Source organism: Delphinus delphis, chromosome 8, assembly GCF_949987515.2.
Source record: "Delphinus delphis chromosome 8, mDelDel1.2, whole genome shotgun sequence".
In the NCBI taxonomy this organism is placed as follows: Eukaryota; Metazoa; Chordata; class Mammalia; order Artiodactyla; family Delphinidae; genus Delphinus; species Delphinus delphis.
In genome coordinates, this window is record NC_082690.1 from 88,433,472 (window position 1) to 88,451,639 (window position 18,168).

The 18,168-nt window shown below is 38.4% G+C and overlaps 1 protein-coding gene and 1 non-coding gene across 4 annotated transcripts in view; one reads left to right on the plus strand and one right to left on the minus strand.

Moving 5' to 3' along the window:
• The window catches only part of IFTAP (intraflagellar transport associated protein), a 59,461-nt gene that overhangs the window by 21,675 nt on the left and 19,618 nt on the right, over positions 1 to 18,168 (plus strand). For all 3 annotated transcript variants that reach the window (XM_060018738.1, XM_060018737.1, XM_060018739.1), the window contains 2 exons: positions 15,640 to 15,794; positions 17,045 to 17,116. In XM_060018738.1, coding sequence (XP_059874721.1) covers positions 15,640 to 15,794; positions 17,045 to 17,116 — 227 coding nt within the window. The remainder of the gene's footprint in view (positions 1 to 15,639; positions 15,795 to 17,044; positions 17,117 to 18,168) is intronic.
• On the minus strand, positions 5,505 to 5,612 carry LOC132430413 (U6 spliceosomal RNA). Its single transcript, XR_009520504.1, has one exon. It is a non-coding gene; the product is annotated as a U6 spliceosomal RNA (small nuclear RNA).

Sequence of the window (18,168 nt, forward strand, 5' to 3'; positions counted from 1 at the left end):
TGAAGGATGTCAGAAACACAGATAGGAGGGCCTCAGACCAAACCCTAAAGAACATACACATTTAATGGCTAGGCACAGTAAGAAGAGCCCACCAAAGGATGCCCCGATGTCATGATGCCCCGAGTTTGGATTTGATATACTAGCTAACTGGGAACCATAGTAGAATTTCAACACACACACACACACACACACACACAACACACACACACGCACACTGTAAGTGATTTTGAAAAATAGAGGCAAAAAAGGAGAGAAGCAACTAGAGTCAGGGAGACTAGCTTAGCTAGGAGGCTGAGCAGAAATGCATATATGGTTGCAACAGACTCCACTAGGGCCGTGGAGGAGGAAATGGAAAGGAGATAGGGCCGATGCAAGTGAGAGTGACAGTACTTGGTAACAGGTGACTGACAGAGGATTAGGGAAAAGAAACCAAGATGAGTCACAAGTGTTTTACCTGGAGATCCTGAGGCCCACTGAGGCCAAGTGACTTGTTCAGAGTTCTCATTTCAGGAGCCTTTTATTTTTTCCCTTACTGAGTGTATGTTCTGTCAAGAGCTCAGGATCTTGGGCTGGGACTTGGTTTATACTTCTGGACTGATACATTTTGAGTTGTCAGTTCAGCCAAAGGAATATCACCACTCACACTTGACAACTTCTGGAAAATGTAATTAAAAATGAAACTGGTGACAGCACATAAAACAGCATGTTTCCGAAGTTGACATATCATTTTGGTCCCCAAAGCTATTTTGAATTTGAACATTAGAAATGCATCTTTAAACTTCCGAAGAGGGACAAAGAGTCTTTTCCCCATCTGAAGAATGAATTTAAAATCTGCTGTAGAAAAATACCGCAGAGAAAAATAGAGAAAGCAGCTGGCCCTCTTACCAATTTCAGAGCAGAAAAGGAATTTCAGTAGAGCATAAAAACAGCTTTCTCTCATAAAGAAAACACAACAAAAAATAATCCTCGCTGTGCAGCCTTTTGCAGTTGTTTTCTGTCTAGTATTAGATAGAGACCAGCGGGCTTAGCATTGTTTTGACACCCTTGCGACTGGCAGATTGCCTGCCAGCGGAAGTTGGAAATGAACTGACCAGCTTTATGCTTCCAGGTGGCACTTAAGCCACATTTTCTGTGCTGTTGTTATCAGTCATTTAATTCCCTACTGAATATTGAGCGGTGTTTTTAGTTCACAGGCCATTTGCAGTGTCTTTCTGTTTCCTTTTTTACGTTAGCCACATTAAGAAAAAAAGGCAACTTGGGAAGCACTTTTGCAAATGTGAGTTTAACAGTAAAGTGCATTATTGAAAATAGCAAGTACAGCAAGTAGCAGTAAACTTGCTTTAACTTAAGATATAGACCACTGGGATGTTAAATTCAAGAGAAATTTGTAGAAGGCATCATATGAGGACTTGGTAATAAAAGCAACTAGGCAATTAAAAAAAAACCCCACCTAATTAACCTGGTATCGCAGGGGAGAGAATAAAGAAGCAGTTATTGATTGATTGATTGATTTTTTTGGGGGGGGTATTGTTGAAAAGACTAAAAGGAGAAGAAAAAAAGCTCATGGTTTTATATTGATCATACATTTAGTAGCTATCTGTATGTGACTTATTTATCACAGAATAACATCAAATATCACATAGAACACTGAAGGAGAAAAAAGTATTGGATGAAGTGAACTACTTTACAGCAGAGTCCTTTGGAAGAAGCATCATCAGCTGTTTAACCTTTTCTTTCTCTTTGGGGGACCAAACTGTCCCCCAAACTGTCATTAAGCAATTTTCATTTGTTTCTCTATTTCTTTTGTCATCACTAAATTACTTCTCTTCGGGAACAAATTGACAAATTATGAAACACAGAAAACTGCTGGTTCAGTTGCAGAAGGAAATTTCCCCCTCTCAAATTATGATGGATTTTGAGCTGATCAAGCCATTTTGTTTTAGAGATATTACCATAAATCTTCAGCCGCAGTTGTTACAATTCATATTAATTTTACACATGAATATTTGGTCCATAGATAGTCATTTGTCTTCTCTGCTGTAGTTTAGGTGTAATTGGATAAGGAAAGAAAATGTATTTAAGTATTTACAACATTTTGAATTACAATCATTACATTTATTTTCGGCAGTGTTTTTAACACATATTTTCTTGCAATAAATATCTTTTCTAGTGTGTTTTCTCAGTAAAACACACATAAGATATTATGTGAAGTTTTAAATTTGACTTATGTCCAAATGAATCATTTTATTTCTCTCTTTATAACTTTTCAATACACACACATATACATATATATTATATAGTATATTTTATATGTACATATAAATTCGGTGAACTTTCTTAGGCAAATGGAACTTTGAACTTTTCCAAAACACAAGCAAAGAATTACTGGTAGCCAAAGAAACTTTTAAGATGGTTACTATCAACCTTTAAGTAGCCAATTTAAACAATATTAAGTGCATGCACATTTGTTTCATATGCATTTTTCTTTAATTTTTACTTATTGTTGTCAATATGTTGTTATACTTGATGGAAAAGAGTAAATTACTGGACTTGAAACTGAGGTGGTCATAAGATTGTGTCCTTTGATTCAGTGAATGGGTACATAGTCACATCTGGATGGTTTTAGCAAAATGTTCTTTCAGCCATAGAATAATAATATTTTCTTTGAAACGGTCAGCTAAACACAAAGGGATACAAACAGGAAACTTTATTTTAACCGAACTCATATCTTCCTTATATGAAAATCCAACCACAATCAGTCTAGTATGAGATTTTTTTGTGTCTTTTTTTCCTTCCTATTTGGATTAATTCCAGGTGGGATAGATTGAAGTGAACACTAGTTAGCTTACTCTTTTTGCAGCCCATTGCTCCCTTAGCACAGTGAGGAACGATTGTACCATTTTCATGTTCTTTCCGGACTTAGCCTGCCTTTGTATTAGTTTTTGTAGCGTGTGAATCCCTGATTAGAAAAAAGGGATTGTGAATCAAGTACCATTTTCTCTTTTTTTTCCACCTTCTCCAAATTAGGCTTTGTGTGACTGATAGCCAGTCATCTAATTTCGGGGTATTGGGCTTAGTCCCTAATTGTAGTGTCAATCCAGTTCTTGCTAATGTTGAGGTCATTTCTGTATTGACTGTATTCCTGCTATAATTCAGGCATTGAGCTAGAATCTGGGAATACAAGATGAATGAGACAGAAATATGTTGTTCTTATTTATTTCTGTGTGCTGGGTGTTCCAAATGCTCTAGATGTGTGAAGGCACAATAGCAATCTATATGTCTGTAGACTACGTACAGTTACAGGTTGACTGCTCAGGCAATGCATAAAACAGTATCTAGAATATTGCCTTTGGTTTTCGAGTCTCAATTTTAGATTGAATAAACACTTAATACGAGTTGAGAAAAGAGCAATAAGAATACTTAGAACAGCGGATTTAAAGACTTTTTCTTTTTTTTTACTTCAGGGTTTTTTTATATTCAAGGGATGTCTTGGAGCACTCTGAAAAAAACGAGGGAGTGTGAAAGACATGTATAATTTAAGTCTGTTCTTGCATTGCTCTCATATGCCAATGTACGAGTCCTATATTATTACAGATTTATATAGAAGAGGTTATTCTACCTCATAAAGTTTGAAAACTTCTAGGAAGCATTTATTTATAAAGGAGACAGAAGAAAATTACTCCAGCTTTCTCCAACCTATATGAATAAAAGAGGTTGTCTTGAGTAGATGCATCTTTGTGTAGGCAGGCAGAAGGGCATGATCTCAAGGTGAAGGGAAATTTCTTAGGTTGGAGGAATTTAGTTTTATGAAGAATTGAGTATACTGCCCTTATATTTCTTATTTTGTTGTGGGCAGGACCAGTGTAATGGAAAGGATGCTTTTCTAATGTAGGATTCAGAAGACCTGGTCCAGGCATTTATTAACTCTTTGAGACTGCTGTCCTGCCACTTACTCTCTCTGAATCTATAAATCAGGGATAATTCTGTCTGCTTGGTGTCTCATGGTTATGGAGAGAATCAGATGAAATATACATGAAGATACTTGATAAGTTTTAAAGATTTACTCAAGTGTTATGACAATGGGGACTAATTATTATTTAAAAGAGGAACATCAAGGTTAAATATTAAAGAAATCTTGGTTATACAATATAAAAAATGTAAAATACTGTCTACAGTATTTTATATTTTAATAAAATTTTATATATTTCAGTATAGTTTTCCACACCTCTTCATTGAAGTAGTTAAAACCAATTATGTGCAGTATGTATTGTGTAGTATCTATGTATAGTGTGTATTGTATAGTGTAACACTATACAATGCAGGGAATAATCCTACACTGGCCTCTGGTGGATGGACTAAATAATATGTCTACACATAACCTTCAGGCAAAGGTATTTATGTGCTTTGACAAAGATGAGGTATCAGAAACTTCTTTTTAATTCTGAATTTTTAGAATCTGCTCCACAGAATCTTTACTTGGGACTCTTACCTTAAGTGTATGTAAAGATCACCTGGGAGATGCTTATTAAAATGCAGCTTCCTGGGGATCAGTCCCCCAATTCTGAATTACTAGTTCTAGTGTGCAGCCCAGGAAGCTTGACTTTCAGACCAGCTTTGAGAAACACCCTAAATGAGATTAAGGAGGGGCGAGGGAAGATGGATGAATTCATCAAAATTCTGTGCTTTTGGGCTTCCCTGGTGGCGCAGTGGTTGAGAGTCCGCCTGCCGATGCGGGGGACACGGTTTGTGCCCCGGTCCGGGAAGATCCCATGTGCCGCGGAGCGGCTGGGCCCGTGAGCCATGGCTGCTGAGCCTGCGCGTCCGGAGCCTGTGCTCCGCAACGGGAGAGGCCACAACAGTGAGAGGCCCGCTTACGGCAAAAAAAAAAAAAAAAAAAAAAAAAAAAATTCTGTGCTTTTGTATATATAGTATTTCTCTAGGAATAAGTTCCATAGCTTTCATGAAATTGTCCACACTCTTCACCCAAAGTGTAAGAACAATTATTTTACTTTAAATATAACTTTAGTTTAATGTCATCATTTTATATTATTTAAAAAAGATACTTTGACAGTGAAAAAGCATGACATGTTACAGGAATGATTTTTTAATTGAAATATAGTTGATTTACAATGTTGTGTTAATTTCTGCTATACAGCAGAGTGACTCAGTTATACACATATATACGTTCTTTTATATTCTTTTCCATTATGGTTTATCCCAGGATATTGAGTATAGTTCCCTGTGCTATACAGTAGGACCTTGTTGTTTATCCATTCTATATATAGTAGTTTGCATCTACTAACTCCAAACTCCCAGTCCATCCCTCTCCCACCCCACTCCCCCTTGGCAACCACAAGTCTGTTCTCTATGTCTGTGAGTCTGTTTCTGTTTCGTAGATAGGTTCATTTGTGCCATATTTTAGATTGCACGTGTAAGTGATATCATATGGTATTTGTCTTTTTCTTTCTGACTTACTTCGCTTAGTATGATAATCTCTAGTTTCAAAAAATATGGAACGTTTCACCCATTTGTGTGACATCTTTGTGCAGGGGCCATGCTAAACTTCTCTGTATTGTTCCAATTTTAGTATCTGTGTTACCAAAGCAAAGCACTACAGGAATGGTTTTACTTTGATCTTGCTAATCTGATACAGAGGCTAGGATATAATAGCTTACAGAATTTTAGGGTGGGCTTTGGTTCAGCATATATTCTGTCCCAAGTCTGAAGGATTATAGTGCATGTGTCTGCAGGCCAAAGTTACCCAATCACAGGGAAATCTGTCTACTTCTACTGTTGCCAGAAGAGTATCTGAGTATTTTGCCATTAGCGAGTACACAGGCAAGAGACTTGGGAGACCACCTGGGCTATGAAGGCATCTTGTTGCACGTACTTCTAGGAGATGGCCCTCCAATAATTTTGTGCTTTTGGTAACTTTTCTGCTCTGTATTTCATACATGAGGGTACTTTGTAATTTTAAAAAATGTACTCAAGTGTAAAATTTTATGATTGGGGTAACTATGATTTAAAAGAGGGACCTCAAAGTTAAATATTAAAGGAAACATGAATCCAAAATATTAAAAAATGTAAGTGTAAAATATCATATATGTATATGTATATTTTTCTTTGGTATTTCTAGGAAAGACTTCTTAAGGAGGAAGGAGATGCATGTATGTGTTCTCCCTGGATTGAGGGTTTGAAGAAAATGCTTTTCACCTTTACAAATGAATGTTTATTTTTTCGTTCATGGTAGGAAAATTAGAAAATACAGAGAGGCACCAAAACACATGCATATACAGATATACAGCAAAACAAAAAACATACTCTTTCTGCAGCAGTAAAATTTTTAACTACTCTGTGGTCATTCAGAATGAAGATTACATTTCTCATTCTCCCTTGCAGTTGGGTATAGTCATTTGACTAAGTATGTGCCAGTAAGAAGTGAGGGGAACTGATATGTGTAACTTCTGGGTCAAATCCTTAAGAAACGTGCCCTGGACTCTTTTAATTCCATTTCCCCTGGCAGGAACTAGGCAGTCATTAGAGCAACTCCTTAGACCCAAAGGTAGAAGCCATGTGCTGATTCCTGGATTCCTGGGTCATCTCATGGAACAGAGCCTGTCTACCTGCCCTAAACTGTTACATGAGAAATAAAATACTTATTTCAGCTGCTCTATTTTGATGCCTCCTTGATATAGTAGCTTAAACCACGCCTTCACTAGTAACAGAGGGAAATAGACGTCCAGGCTTCTTTCTCTTTCTTCATACTCTTGCTTGGAGCAAGGGTGTGGTGGTGCTTCATGCTGGATTATGTGGAGAAGGGTCGTGTCTTAGGAACGGCAGAGCAGAAAGATAGGAGGAGCCTGGGTTCTAGGATGACTTTGTGGAGCAGAGCAACCATATTAGCCCTGAATTATCTACACCTGTACTATTGCATGAGTGAGAAATAGACTTCCATCTTGTTTAACTGATTGTTACTTTGGGTATCTGTTTCATGTAGGCAAACCTATATCTAATTAATAAAGCCATAATCCCGTGTCTTAGAGATAAACCATGAGTGTATTATATGTCCTTCCTGAATTTTTCTGTTGATTAATTTGTATATATGTATACAATTATTAGTTAAGAATATAGACTTGTTGACAACCAGGATTTGAACCTAAGCTCTGCTACTTCCAAATTAGGTGGTCTTAGGAAAGTTATTTAATATCTCTGAGTTTCAGTTTTATTATCTATAAAATGGATGTAATAGGCTCTACCTCATAGGCTGATTCTTAGAATTAAATAATTATCTATAAAACACACATACACATAGATGTTTGTTTATATTAATAGTACCTGAATTATAGTAAGGGCTCAACCTAATAGTTTCTTTCATTTATATATTCAGCAAATTTATTATAATTATTTTGTAACAGTGTGATCATACTATATACTCTTTTTGTAACTTACTTTTTCATATAACCTTATGTTATAAACATCTTTCCATGTCAATAAATTTGGTTATTTAACAGTATTTTTCATGACTGCATTGTATGTAATCGTATGGATAGGCCATTATTTATTTAGCCACCCTTTTTGTTGAACACAAGTTATTTCAAATTTTTTGCTTCTATAAATGATGTTATATTGCACATCCTCATTCATACAGGTAATGCTCGTTGAACACCTAGTATGTGTGAAGTGCTGTTCACATAAGTGAACAAAACAGACAAAGATCATTATCTTCAGGGAATTTGCATCCTGTAAGGGGGAGACAGACAACAAACAATAAACACAACAAATAAGAAAAATATCTGTGTTAGAAAATAGTAATTTCTCTGGGAAAGAAAAATAATACAGTGCAGCGTATGGAGGATCATGAGTGCTGTTAGCAGGGGTGTGAGGTTGCAATTTTATGTAGGGGGATTTGGTTAGGCCTCCGTGGGAAGGTAAACTCCGAGTGAGGATTGGAAGGAAGAGAGGGAGTTAAGCCTGCAGAGACTTGAGGGAAAAGCATTTGAGGCCAAGGGAACAACTAGTGCAGAGGCCTAGTGACAGCAGTGCCTGGCCTGGTTGGGGAATAACGAGAAGGCCAGAGTGACCAGAGTGGCCTGAGCAGGGGTGAGAGGAGGAGAAGCTGAGGTCGGGGGGTGTGGAGGTGGGGGTGGGGGATGAGGCATGGATAGCCTCGTAGGTCCTTGTAATGACTTTGGCTGTATTAGTAGTAGTATTAATTTTTGGTAGCTACATTTTTGCACCCTTCTCATTTGTGGCCTTTGGATAAATTTTTACACATGGAAATGCTCGTTCAAAGATATGAAAAAATGTAAGGCCTTGATTAAGTAAAACTTTTCAGGGGAATAGGTCAGACATTTTTGGCTTTGTAGTGAAATCTTTGCCCACATATTTAATTATTTTTTTGGATACATTCTTAGACATGGAAATGCTGGCTGAAAGATAAGCAGAATGTTATGCCTTTGAGTGAGTAACAGTTTTAAGGGGATAGATTCTGTTTCTCATAGGCAGAAGTCATGTCCTTTAACCTTCCCAATTCCTAGTCTTCCAGCCTAGCGTGGTGCTAAGCACACAGTGAGCTCACTGGGTGGAGTGTAGTGTGTCAGTCTACCTTTCAGTCTTAATCATTACATGTCCTTGGGAATGGGGAAACAACATTTTCCCTTTCAGGAATTGTGAGTAAGTTTCTGATGGAGAGGTCCCTATTCTCCTTAGGCTTACATTTTAGTGGGAAGAGACAGAGCATGGACAATTAAGAAATGTAATTGCAGATGATTTCAGATACATTTGGAGAAGAAAACAGGATCATGTTTCTAAGGCTGTGACCATATGAGACAATAAGATGATCAGAGTTGTAGCTTCAATTACTATATGCATTTTTCCCCTTGCTGGGGTGTGAAGGGAAGCTGGAACTCTGTGGTTGGCCTTTGTGTTGATTTCAGCATGTCGTGGCACCGCGTGGAATTGGATTAGTGATGGTGGTCTTTGGATCCAACTCAGTATTAGAATCAAGGGGGTACCAAATGTGGAAACAATCCAAATGTCCATTAACTGGTGAATGGAAAAACAAAATGTGGTCTATCCAGATAATGGAATAGTTTTTGACGATAAAAAGGAGTGAAATACTGACATATACTACAACATGGATGACCCTCAAAGATGTCATTCTAAGTAGAGAAGTCAGGTACAAAAGACCATGTATCATATGATTGTATTTATATGGAATGTCTAGGAAAGGCATATCTTTAGCTATAAAAAGTAGATTAGTGGCTGCCTGTGTTTGGCAGTAGGAACGGGGAGTGGCTACAGATGAGTACCTGGGACTTTTTGGGGTGATGGAAATGATCTAAAAATGTAATTGTGGTGATGGTTGGACAACTCTATATATTTGTTAAAAATTATTGAATTGTACACTTAAGTGAATTCTATAAATACACCTCACTAAAGCTATGGAGAGGTGGAGATACTATTCACGGATACCTAGATCCTTACCTGAGTGCTTCACTGGTTGAGCATATGGCCTCGTGACTCTGGGTTTGGCTGAAGAACTAGGAGGATGCTGCTTGTTATAAATATTTCCTATTAAGAAAATAAACCATTTGTGCATAGCCTTGAAATTTTTAAGTAGATAAGGACAGTGATACAAAAAGAAACAAGATCCTACTTTGTGTAGACAGTGTCACCCTGTTAGGCATTCTGGGAGCTCAGGGAAGCTGTGCTCAAATACGCTGCATCTGCTCCCACGCTGGACCAGCTCCCTTCTGTGGCCTTGACTAAAGCGGTTGGGAAGGTGAGTTTATATTATGGGATGATATATGTGGCCTCTTTGCACCAACATGTAATCCATTTGACAGGTTGCAAGCATGCTGTAATGTCTACTGCCACCATCACAGAGATTGTTTAGTTGTTGTTGTTGTTTTTAAGTTATCTGGGGCATGCCAAATTAAACTAAAATAATAATACAGATTGCCATGGGAAGATAAGGTGAACATTCTGAGATATCTAGAGGGAGGAAACATAACCGCTTGGAGATAGTGTCTTCATTTCTGTTCTAGAAACACAAAAAGAACCCACATTGTGAGCTGTTTTCTTGTTTCTTAAATCCATCGCTGAGGCTCCCTTTACTTCTCACCTGGATTGCCACAGTAGCGCCATACTTTCTAGTATGAAAGTATCTGAACCACTCTGCCGCCTTCCATCCATTTCATCTTAGAGCACAGCTCTAGTTATGACTCCCAAGGGCCTTGGTGTAGTACAGAGTTTTTGTCAAGCCCTGCAAATAGCGGCCCTTCCATGCATCGCAGAATATGTGCTCCTGCCTTCCTGGAATACATGGTGGTTCTTCCTCAGGCCCCACGTGTTCCCACCTTGGGAGCTTTGTTTGTGCAGTTTTCCCTTTGTGGGATACCTCCTCACAGGGCTCACCTGCTGAAATCGTAGCCGTCTTTCAAAGCCCGGCTCAGACTCCCCATTCCTATATGAAGCCTTCTGTGATTCTCCCAAACCAATTGCGATTTCACCCTTCTCTAACTTTGTGTTCCCTTATATCCTCTGCGTTAGTTGTGTTCTATTTGGGTGGTTTGCATACCTGGCTAAACTTCTTAGTTCGTAGACTCCATAAGGGCAGGGACTGGGTCTTACCCATCTTGGGTCACTTTGCACATAGTTGATGCCCATGATACAACCTGTGGGTTGAATAAGTTGCATAACTCAACTACCACTCAGCTTTTCTCCCTGAAAATAAACTTACAGCAACTTTACACTATCCTCACTTCTTTTTTTCTCTCTGTTACGTGCCTAACACTGGACATTTCAAAATGTCAACTTACTGCTATTGTGTGCCTCATCTTAGACTTTTGACACACTTTTTTTTTTTTCTGAGCTAGGGTTGTGCATTTGTGTCTTGGCAGCTGGAGAGCTATGTCTATGAATAATGAGTCAATTATCATCCAGCCTCGGGGAAAGTACAATTATTCCTGACTGGCCAGGCTAAGGTAATCCTCTCCTCCCTGTGCCCTTTCCAGTGAAGAACATGAAACAGTCGGAATTCAGACCACTGCAAAGGGAATTTAGACAAAACATTTGTCTGCTGAATTTAGCTTCTTTGGACTTATTCTGATTTATGATTGATTGGTTTTTAAATTGCTTATTTAATCCTAAGGACTGTCGCTCCAGGGGAGGCCATATACCAAGGAGTATGTGATTAAGAAGCAGTGGAGTGAAGTAGTTTGGCTGGGCAGATGAAGGGCAAATTTTGTCCAGAGCAACATTGCTTTAGGCTGGGAGTATGATATGAAAATCACCCCCCTGACTTTCAAAGGACCCAGTCTTGTTATAAGCATGATTGCTTATGCCCTATGCTCTTGGCAGGAGGTTTTTGGCAACTACCCAGTGTTGCACAGAATTTCCCCCCCATGAATGTTTCTTTCCTACTTAACAACATATTCAGTATCTCTTCACAACTGAGAACATGCTCTTGATTTGTATTTCTGTTGACCATGGTGCAGAAGAACGGACACTCAGGTGTTGCTGGGAGAATTAGGTCATGAATTCTGATGTTGGTTGTGTTGATCTGTGAGAACTTTCCTGTAAAGTGTAAACTTTCTTCTAAGCTCATGGACACTAGTCTGGCCTTTGAATGGATGAATTTGAATTTTTAAAAAGTTTCTTTCAAAACCGAGTTCTCTGAAACTGACCGCTTTCATCTGGAAGATGTACAGTCAATTTACGATTGGTGTTTAATTTATCGAGGCGTCCATAGTTTCAGCCTTTTGCAGGAGTGTAACCTTTTTCTTTGGCCTGAAATTAGACATTGTAGGTGTAGTTGGTGACCTTGTAAGGGAGATCTGTTGGAAGCTTGTCTGTTTGGTATCAAAAGAAAATTGAAATTCCATTGCTTCAGAATAATGAAACCTTTAGCAAAAAACCTTTGTTTCATGTGTATTGAAGTTTTGACTCAGAAATGCCCAAAGAAACACTCTTTCAGGTCTCAGTAACCGACTTGTTCTCTGAAATATTGCTGTTAGATTTCCAAAGTGTGTTATGTCTGGCACTTATTTCAAAGCAAGGAACATTAGGGATAAGATGAAAAGGTAGAAAAGGACTCTGATGAGAAGCAGAAACAGAAGAAGATGAAACGCACACTTGGGTGGCATGTTTGGATGGCCACCAGGATAACTCTGGGAAGCAGCATCTGGCACTCTAATCAGGCTTTAGGCCACTTTGGATTCTGGGCTGTGCCAACATCTGCCATTTTGTCATTATCATATTGAAAAAGAACTTCTTTCCTATCTTCTGCTGCCAAGAGATTTTTTTTTTTTCGCTGTTTTTTTAAAAAATGATAAAAGCATTTGTAAGAAGCACTTCGGGGCCTTTGGAGTGAAATAGTACTTTCTCTTGTGAGACTGCTTTCAAGGTTTAGAAAGGAGTCTGAAACTGTAGGTTCAGTCAGAGAGGGAACAAGTTCTTTTCTGAATCTTTCCATATTTTAAAAATGAAAGCTTTATGTTTATGAAAGGACGAAGTTTTAAAAGAGTAAACAAGAAGTTGTGTTAGATCTGAGACCTCAACCATCGCTCCACATCAGCATCAGAAGCTGGGACTTCATTACATTTTGCTCTTTATTGTGAAGGAGTTTCATCTGGTTATTTGTCAGATAACCTGGTGTTTTATTGGAAATGGCAGAGGAGCACACTGACTGATGATAAGAACAAACAGAACTTGTCCTTACGGAACATCTGTTCTTCCCAGACATCACTGTGGTTTTCAAGTATGTAAAGCAATAGATTATTACAGTAGTGTTGTGCTGAGTACACGGCATTTTCTCAGGAAATACTAGGTTTAGGTTGTGCTAAACTTAAAGGATAAGCAAGGAGAACTGAAACTATTCCGCGTCTTATTAGAACAGGGCACTGAGGAATGGCAGGGAGCCACTGGTTGCCTCTAACTTTGATGAAGTTTGAAGGACCCTTTCATTCCTCCTCACTCCTGTTTCCAAGCATCTCCATGCCTGTCTTGCTCCACGCTGCTGCCACTGCTTGTCTCTGCCCTAGGACTGATGATTTTACAGCCATAATTGTGGCTGTAAAAGAGGAAGAAGTCAGGGAGGGTAAACCTAAGACCATTTTGTCCTCACTTCTGTGGCCTGGCATCGTGCTGGTTACTCCAGCAGTGTTCCTGTAACCCTCCCATCACCTTCCTTAATCAGCCCCTCAGCCCCTCCACCCCCAGCAGCCAAGGCGAGTGCTTCATATCAGAGTTTGCAGGGATTTGTTGGGGCACAAGGAAGGGGTCACCCGTCCCTGTAGTAGCTAATTAGGAGTCGTGGGTGCTGGTGCAGGAGGCAGTAGAGAGAGCTGGCCTGAGCTGGTGGTGTTTGCTAATAAATCCCTTTGAAAGAAAAAGCGGTGCATTTAAATATTTGTGTTTTCCCTCTCTGGCTTACTGAGCTAATGCTGTATTATAGGCTAGGCTACCTTATCTCTTCTCCCCAACAGTATTTCTGTGTTAATGTCCTATAGATATCCCTACAAGTCTTTTTTTTTTTTAAATACATTTATTTGTTTATTTATTTGTCTGCGTTGGGTCTTCGTTGCTGCGCGCAGGCTTTCTCTAGTTGCGGCGCGCAGGCTTCTCACTGCAGTGGCTTCTCTTGTCGCGGGGCACAGGCTCTAGGCGCGTGAGCTTCAGTAGTTGTGGCTCGCAGGCTCTAGGGTGCAGGCTCAGTAGATGTGGCGCACGGGCTTAGTTGCTGTGCAGCGTGTGGGATCTTCCTGGACCAGGGCCTGAACCCGTGCCTCCTGCTTTGGCAGGCGGATTCTTAGCCACTGTGCCACCAGGGAAGTCCCCCTACAAGTCTTAATTCTACCAATGATGAGGTATTCAGAAGCAAACACAGGATTCTGGCTGCCTTGCACCAGGCCGAGATCATTAGAACAACAAGAATCTTTCCTGATTTTGAAGCCATGCAACCAGTGGCTCAAGAGAAACATGACACTTTGGTGGGTTAGGCTGTTTTGTAACCCCTTCAGTTAGATACCTGACCAGGTTGTTCACAAATAAACCCATGTCTCCAGAATCTTTCCATGGTGGAGTATTGTAAGGGGATGGAACAGGGTGCCCTAATCTGACGGTAGCTTGATTTCTGCCACTTGGCCTCTTTTGAATCCCTTAGTCACTCTTCTAGTGATCCTTGAAGTAGATTCCTGTGTTTTGCTATTGTCATTTGCAGCAAGGGAGTTCTAGTTTTAGTATGTGCCATGCTCCCTGGGTTCTGGTACTGTTGTAAACTTTTCTTCTTTGTCTCCTTTCTGGGCTTTTTAAAATTTCTTTTTTTTTTCTGCTTTACTCTTCTATGCTCTAAGAACCCTTTCCCTTCATTTACTGTACTATTCTAAGTTGCACAGCAGTGAGTGCTGGATTAGGAAGGCCTGGGTTCACATCCCCACTCTGCTACTTACCAGCTGTGTAACTTTGAACAAATTATTTAATCTCTCTGTAGGCCTTGGTTTCTTCACCTGTAAAATGGGGATACTAACAGTACCTACCTCTAGGCTTGTTGTGAGGCTTAAATGAGATTTATGAGATGCATAATAAAAGACAGTCTGACCCTCAAGTAAATGTTAACTCTTATTTATTTTAATATTGCTGCTAATATTAAAAATAATTTTATGGCTTAAACCACTGCCCCAGTGTAATCGACTACCAGCTCTTTACCTATTGCTGTGATCTCTCTCCCACATTTTAGCCTACATTTGCAGCTGCCTCTGGGACATTTCCCTCACAGTTTCCACTGGCACCTCAAGTGCAGCATGGACAAAAGTTAATTCATTCTCTCTCATCTGAATTTGTCCCCCACATTTCTGTTAATGGCATCATGTTATAATTTTCTCTTAATTTAGGATGAATCTTAGACTCTTTCCTTATCCTAAGGACATAATCATGAATGTGCAAAGATTTAACACAAACGTATTCATTGTTTATAGTTTTAAATAGTTGAGAATAGGAATTGGTTAAATAAACTATGTTAAATATATACGGTGGAATTCTCTATAATCATTAAAATTATGCAGAATATGCAATAGTATGAAAAAAATATTGCCCTCAAGTTGACTTATAATATGGTATGTACAGTACAATTCCATTTGACTTTTAGAAGTTTATGGGTGAATAGATAAAAGATGAGAAAAATAGCCACTGAAAAAATTTTGTTGCAGCTTTTCTGTCTTGTAGGATTATGAGTGATATTCTAATTTTAATCTTTTTCTTTTACAAATTTTCTAAAATCATCCATACATTGCCTCCATATTTTTTTAAAAAAACCTCAAATTTAGAAAAAAAATGAGATCGGTAATGTCCAAGAGTCTTGCAAATACTTTATTGACCTCTTAACAATGGCTGAGAACAGTGCTGGATACAAACTTATAAGTGTTTGTTGAATAGTGAATGAAATAGTGTTATCTTTCTATGCATTTTTAGAAATAACTTTATAGGTTAAGAGTGTTTAATGCTTCAAGCATTCAGTTTGTAGATTTTTTTGAAAAGTATTTTTTTTGTTTGTTTGGAAGAAAGATTCTCAATAAACACAAAATAAACTAGACTGGATGTGGTGGGTGTTTTCTAATATTATGTAATTTATCATTTCAGATAATGTGACCAAAAGAGGAGCCTTTGGAACCAATTCTTCAGAAAACAATTTTCCTTCAGTAAAATTTACTCAGAGAAATGAACCAAATGATCACCATCTTAGCAATAAAGCCATCTTTCTTCGTACTTTGTCACAGTGTTCAGAAGAGGAACAGGTAATACCATAGCACATTTACAGAAACAGAGAAAAAAAAATTTTTCATGAATTAAAAAAAAAGAAAGAGACCATAATAAGAAACATCGGACAACTATTGGATCAGTAACTCAGATTCCTAATTTTAGAAGGAGTGCCTTTGGGATACTTTACTGAAAATCATCATTACATTTCATGATTTCAACAGCCAACTTTTATGATAGAAACTTAATTATCCCCAATTTTTGTTAAAAACCTCTTAAGGATCTGCCATCTACAGATTTTTCTTGAAATTATGTCTATATTTTAGCTTGTCCTCTGGGACAAAAGAGTTCCTTTTTGTAATTCTCTGTGTAAATGAGAGTTTCTTTTACCTGTCCTGGATTCATGTCCTTCAGACTTAAAGTAGAATATGTTATCTTGGTTCTTCCAAGATTTGGTCAATAAATAAATGTTAGATGCTCTCTTCCTAATCTTCAAGACTTCATAGACTATATTCACATTCTCTTTAGCTATGGTTTTTAACTATCAAGGAATCCTAGTGGAAGCTGTTCTATTTTTTAAGCCATTTGAGTTTCTACTTTCTGTCTCATCGTGTATTCCCTGTGATATTGTGGACAGAATTGTATATGAGATTATGGTTTTATGCAAGGGAGAAAAATCTCCATGTTAGAAGTGTGTTTATATACAGCGAAGGGCTATAATTCTTTAATTCTATAACTTATTTCCAGTGAGGTGATTATGGGACAAGAACTTTTCTTTCTAGAGGATTCACTGTCTACTGGCCATCATTGGCAATTGGAATTACATTTTCTATTGAGTCTTTAACCAGTGTGTGAGAGGCAAAGAATTGTTCCACGGTATTTTTTCCTAGTAACTTGAAAATGTTGTATTAGCATTCTCTGATTTGTCCTTCAGCGGCTTATTGGGGTGGGATGGGACGGGGGCTGGGGTAATGAGGTGTGGAGTGTTCATATTTTACACATGAAAAAATTGGGGTTAAATAATTTACCCTAGGTTACACTGTAGATGAGTCTAGAAGACAGAAGTAGAAGTCAGACCTCCTGGAACCTATTCCCTGATGGCTGCTATGACTTAGTGAATCTGCTGTCACTAAGGTGTCATGGTTTGTCACGCATAGCTAATTAACAGAAAGCGGAAAGGGAATTTTAGTGCCTGAAGGGCTACAACATCAGCTCCTTTATTTTCACTTGTTTCATCTTCCCATCAATATGTCCTCAATGTTGTTTGTTTGTTTGTTTGTTTTTCCAGATAGTGATGGATGAAGGCCAAAAAGTTGGCAGTTCCTTTCAAGGTGATCTGAATCGGGCAGGAAAGGTGAAGGTAAGGCATGATTCGATTTTATTCCATGGCCAAAACCCAGAAAGAGCATAAAAACCTCACAGGACTCATTTGCTGTCTGTCATACAAATTTGGAGAATTCAGCAGATTTTGTCTATATGCTTTAAAAAAAAAAAGTGGTGTTTGATTATCTTAAACTGTCCTTGGTGGCCTGGGTTCTGGATCTTTTTTCCTCAAAGCTTTACAAATGGAAGGGGTGCTTCAATAGAGAAACGTGACTCTCGTCCTGACAATATAACAGATTCTCAAGTTTTAGTACTGAAGCCATCATATGGAAGATAAATTTTTGCTGTCCCTTGGAAGTCAAAAAATAACTGTAGTTATGTACTTCCAAGTATGGAAGCTCCAAGCCATGGTCTGGCAGGTAGAGAGTGGGGAAGAAAGACCCAGGCTGTGTTTTGAATTCCAATGATGAGATCTAAATTTATAATTTTATGGTATTTTGTTATGTACATGTTTTAGGTCATAAGCATAAAAGGCATTTTGACATCATGCCTTTACTAGATCTGCCTTCGGGTGCCAGTGGTGAAATCATTTGTTTATTCACACTCTTTGATATTCACCTGAGATGAATCCGTTCATGTCTGAAGTGCTACCATTTTGTTAATCTAAAATGTCTCATTGTCAGCTTGCAGTGGAAAGCAACATTGAAATGCTGCTACTGTCTGTAAAGGTCATTTGCTCTGCTTTTTACCTTTGAAGTAATTTTCAGTTTTATTTGCTCAAAAGAGAGAACACTTGATTTTTTCCTCTGTTCACCTCTCTTGTGATTACCTGGGGCAGGATGATTTTGTCTTGAATGAACCTTCTCCCCTGCTTTCTTTAGTTTCTACTCTCTCTTTGGAGTTTAAAGCACACTGTTGTGAGAATAGCCAGACCCACCACCATCATTTGCTTGAGGAGCAAAAGCAATAAAAGAAAACCAAAAAATAGAAACATTGTTTCAGACTGTCTTGATGGTGGTATATATTCTGGGATAGAATCAGGAACAAAAACTTTTCAAAAACTTCCCAGACTGTTTTTTCCCTTTCAGT